At 41.0% G+C, this 5,198-nt stretch overlaps 1 protein-coding gene across 1 annotated transcript; it reads right to left on the reverse strand.

The window, feature by feature from the left end:
- Positions 1–1,953: 1,953 nt before the first annotated feature.
- On the reverse strand, positions 1,954–4,418 carry FUT4 (fucosyltransferase 4). The gene has a single exon (XM_089687942.1). It carries the CDS (start codon positions 3,577–3,579, stop codon positions 2,491–2,493), a length of 1,089 nt encoding a protein of 362 aa, XP_089544068.1. The 5' UTR covers positions 3,580–4,418; the 3' UTR covers positions 1,954–2,490.
- Between the last annotated feature and the right edge of the window lie 780 nt (positions 4,419–5,198).

Raw genomic sequence — 5,198 nt, forward strand, 5'->3', positions numbered from 1 at the left:
CCCCCCACTGTCTCCCTGCCCACATCTGATTCACCTAGCTGCTTGAACCCCCCCTGCTGGCTTGGGCACCATGCAGGAGGACTGGTGGTACCCCCTTAACCAAAGCCCTAAGTGTAAAGTGTAAATGCTGACAATAAATTCTAACAATAAATGTATCTAATTTGCTCCCTTTCAGTCTGGTAGATATACTATCAAAAGTGTTTTATTGTATCTGTTCAACGAGTGAGAAGAAAAAGTTGTTCATCCAGACAGCAATCTTGTGAGCTAACAGCTTTCGGTACTCTCTGCTTTTGGACAGTTATCAGTTAGCATTGCTCCATGCTATTTCTGAGAACTACAAAACTACTCCCCCTGTTATGGAGATGAAAGGGTGGTGTTATATAGCCATATAATCCTGTTATGTTGTCCTAAAGCTGGATGGAAACTTGGCTAGTTCAGCAGGGACTAGGCGACTTTCCATGCATGATCATCGTCTTTCGACAGAAAGCGAAAGGGAAAACTTTTGTCGATCAGCTGCTGCCGCTGATCAGTGTATCCTGACAGCGTAAGAGTCCCACTTCAGAGGGGAGGACTCTTCTCTCCACCTCACTTGTGTGGATGAAGGGATCTGTTGTTTTTTTTTTGTTTGTTTTGATCAGCCTTCTGGCTGGTTTGATCCATTTTGCGTTTTGCGTTTTTGCACATGCATTTTTAATGCCTTATTGATGAGTTTTGCAGGGTTTTTTTTCCATATTGCTAGACAGATTAACATGCAAAACGCATCAAAAACACATAAAAATGCACTACATGCTTTTCTGCAGCATCTCCATTGAAGTCTATAGAACCAAAAATGCAACTTTTTGCAAAAAATGCATCGGGTGAAAACACAGAGATGCGAATGTGTCCTATAGGAAAACGTTAAATGGACTGCTGTGTGTTTATGTAAAACGCAAAATGCTGTGTAAAAGGTGTGAGACTTAAGGTCTCAAAGGTCCAAATGGAAGGTCTACATCCATGATCCCAGCTCTTGATAGTGATATGGACAACCCAACATGGACCAAGTGATGTCCATCCTATCTTTGGTATGGGTGAGCATCATAAAGAATTTAAAGAGTGTTAAGGTGATTGGACTATCTGCAGTCCACTCAAAACTGAATGAGAATGAGCAGGCAAATTCTGTAAAGGACCACTATGGTGAATGCAAACAAAATAATACATCATATTACTTACTACTCATAGAATTCACAGCTGTATGTAGATACACCTGTATAGAAATTGAGACATTTGCCATTTATATATCATTATTCTATAGACAAAGGTTTCTCAACCACGGTTCCTCCAGAGGTTGCTAGAGATTCCTAAGCAATATAGAATGTCTAACTTCCACTAATCTCTGATATCCATTATCTTCTTAGCTGTGTGTAAAGGGGCAGTTTTCTTCCTGGTCAATAATGTAAAAGTGTCCTTCCCCCACTGACCACTACTATGAGGAGTCCTTCTCTCATTGGCCACCAAGGTTTAGGACCACTACAGTGACTACCAATATAAGAAGGAACATTTCAACTGACCACCAGTGTCATGGGCACTACAATTTTTACTGTTGGTGTTTCTTTTTCTGGCCATTACTGTTATTTGTTCCATTTCATGATTGTTACTGAATTTTTTTCTTAGAGCAGAGGAGCGTTAAAAACTATTCTGATTGTCAAATATGCTATATATACACTAAATTTGTTACACTTTTATGTATTATATTTATGGATTACTGACCACATAAATGTGCTGTGACGAAAGATGAAATAATTTAGCAAGGGTTCCCGAAGACATTGGTTGAGAAAGGCTGCTGTAGACTATTACTATAGATTGTCTTGCAAATCTCTATCCCCTCCCACCCCCATTATATTTGAAAAATCATTCTCTTGTGAAACTTCAGCATATGTGCTGACGACTCCCATTAAAATCTCTTTTACATAAAAATGAGTTGTGAAAATGATCTCATTTATGCATAGTGGTCCTTTAAAGCTTTCAAGTAATTTGTTACAATGTCACAAACATTAACAGTCATATTTTCTTTTTTGGCATATTCATTCATACATTAAAAAAAATATAATAATTTAGCCACAAAATAACTTACTTTTGAAAATCTTAAGTTAAAAACACATCCATTATAAATCAGAAATGTATAAATAGAAAAAAATTCATTACTGACCCTGAAGACATTAAATTACTTTAACAATTAGCATTAAAAGAAAGATCCCCTCACCCCCCAAAAAACAAAATGAAAACATCTGAGTTGTTATTCAAGCATGATGGGTCCACTGTGCAAAACATGCCAAAAAATGTGTTTGTCTAGGGAACTGTATCGTGTTTGTAGTTTGGTCTGTGCTTGAGACTATGTTCTCTCATGCAGTGGAACAAAGCTTTAAATCTGATATCAGCAATTTTTATGAAACAATGGAGCCTATGCAATAGCACAGCTTACGTTTTCTCATTACTCAGAACAAGACAGTATTGTCAACTTTCAAACCATCCTGCAAGATCTGTGATCGTTCGATGCTGACTTCCAGCTGCCTTCACAGTTTCGCAGGCTGTGCAATAATGTTCGTCCCAAAATGAGGTCACATGAACATCGTACCTTTTCCTCCATGTGAAATACCTCCGGTACATGTGCATGTTTTTATCCAAAAATTTCAAGTACATGGCAAGTTTTCGGGGATTTGAGAAGTCATCCACATGGATGAAGGAGTTCCGTGGGAGGAACATCTCATAGTTGTACCGACTAGGGCCCATGACAATAGGGACTGCGCTAGACTTGAAGGCGTTCCGCCATAGTTTTTCTGTGATATAATCTGTGTGCAGTGAATTCTCGAAGGCGAGGTAAAATTTATATTCCGACACTGTTTTTACAATGTTATCCTGTTTCAAATCCATCCCATACCGCCCATAAATATCTATATCTATGTACTCCCTCAGTTGGTTGTAATACTGAACTCGTTCGTGGTCCTCATTCCAGTTGCTTATAACCCATGCCACCAACTTTTTCTTGCGTGGAAGTATTATTTTTGAGCGTTTTCTGGAAAATAAATAGCCATATGGCACAAATATATCTGAGTCTACCCTGTAGGACATGGTCCAGTTGAATACTCCCCCAAGAGAGGACAGCCAAGGGGAATGTGATGGAGATTCAAAGTTCATCCAGATCCATTTCTGGGAAGGTAACCGTTTTTCGAAAGGAAAGTCTCCAAAGTCTCCAATGTCCCGGTGATGGAACAAGACGGTGTCAGCCTCTTGTACAAGGCTCCTGTTGGTGGTTAGATGACAACCGGTGATGTTGAAAAGGACACGGCAGTCTCCAAGTCGTCTCAATTTGCCAAACGGCTCATACCAGATTAGGAGAGTCACCTGCGTTGGTGGAGAAGTTCCCCACAGCAAGGAAAAATGCAGAGGACCTTGCAATAAATCCTGTGTACACGCATATACAAAAAGTACCATGCAGGTCAAACTGGCCGCAAGAATCTGTGACTTAAGAGCCCTCCAGCGTCCCCTCCAGCAAGGTCTCCATCCTCGTAATTTAGGGAAAAACATGAAATTTTCTCCTTTCATCCTTGCTTGAATGATGCAACATGAGCAAACATTTCTTGCCTAAAAATGAGATGCTTTAGGTGTACCGTCGATGCCCAGGTACAGCGGAAAGCACTGGCCATAAATGCCGTACACATCTGTTTTCAGCAATGCAAAAAAAAAAGTCACTAATGTCCATTTCTTTCCTTTTTTTCTAGCAGGTTTAAGAAGAAGTTTAAAAAATAGACAAAAGCAATTGGAATGTAAATCGGTTCAACAAGTCTAATCAGCATGCAAGATCTGACACTTATTATAAGTCACTCTATGGTGCCGCCTGTCTTGGAGGTGCATTATATCCCTGTATTGCCTCAAAATTTCCTTGGGATCTGGAACTCACCAGCAGAGCGGACAATAAGCGATCGACCTCAAGACATTGAGAGCAGTCAGCTTCCTTATTCATGGACAGCAAGAGGAGAAGACGTGGTTGTGTGATTTCCATGCGGGCATCGTTTTACTTTCAGCCTGTCGCAGATGCAATTCAAATTCAGCTCTCCACACCCCTCAGGCAGCCTGCTACGCACAGCCTCTCTGCATGCTTGTGAAGTCCCCTGATTTCTGTGTGTATCCTTCTTGTCACAGCACTTTGCCTTGTCTTGTACTTTGCCTGTATCTCTGCCACAGACATCCCCTTCCTGACCTGAACTTAGTACAGAGGAGAACACTCATAGCCTTGTGCTACAGAAATTCCTCTCTTTGCTTGGCCAGCAAAGCCAGCTCCACATCATCAGTCAGTCACACCTCCAGTGATGTCATCTGTCACTCAGGAAGTTCCCTGAGAAACCTGAGATGGGCTTAAAGGGGACAATCAAAGGCTTGGACTTAGCTGATTCTCTGCCCAAGGAAAAATAACCCCTTCCCTGCTGTGTGGGAGACATGGGGACAGAAGGAGCAATGATGCTACAGAGCCAGCAGAGGGAAGCAGACTGCACATCCTAATAAATTGGAATCGAGCTTTGACTTTATGACGAAGGATTAATCCGAGCAAAGAGGAACGAGTACAGCGGCTAACACCCAACTCTTCTGACTTTGCAGGGACATCCCTCATTTGGAACCAATTACCTCTTGATTATTATTACTCGTTATTTATAAGGTGTTTAAAAGTGGTGCAAAACATTGATAAGGGTGAACAAAATCAAGAGTTTCAAATTTCCCCTACAAGTGTGAAAACATTCAGATGACAGCAAAGTTTCATTCTTTCAGCGAAACGTATTTGCAGTCAGGGGAGGAATAAAAGTCGGTGTAATGAGTTTCAAATGACTTCTTTCAGCTATCCCGAACTTGTTCTTGTGAACAGCTCCTCATTAGCCTCATTATTTTACATTTTTTTTTTAAAGTAAAAAGTAACTATAGAAATAATTTTCAAATACACAGAAAAGTAAAAAAAAAGTCAAATGCACAGAACACTTAGGCCCCTTTCACAGGGAGTGGAATCCTATTTGCTCAGCAGGGGAGCTGTCCACTGAACGCCTGCTGAGCAGAGTGGGTGCATGACAGCTCTGTGTCTGCTCAGTTTATGCAGAGTGGACACAGTCAGAGCCCACTCTGCTCTATGGGCGGCCGGGTGTAATTGGACGGACTGCCCTCCGATTCTATTTGCTTTT

This window comes from Staurois parvus, unplaced genomic scaffold, assembly GCF_062004578.1.
Source record: "Staurois parvus isolate SC_StPar_1 unplaced genomic scaffold, SC_StPar_1.0 ptg000440l, whole genome shotgun sequence".
In the NCBI taxonomy this organism is placed as follows: Eukaryota; Metazoa; Chordata; class Amphibia; order Anura; family Ranidae; genus Staurois; species Staurois parvus.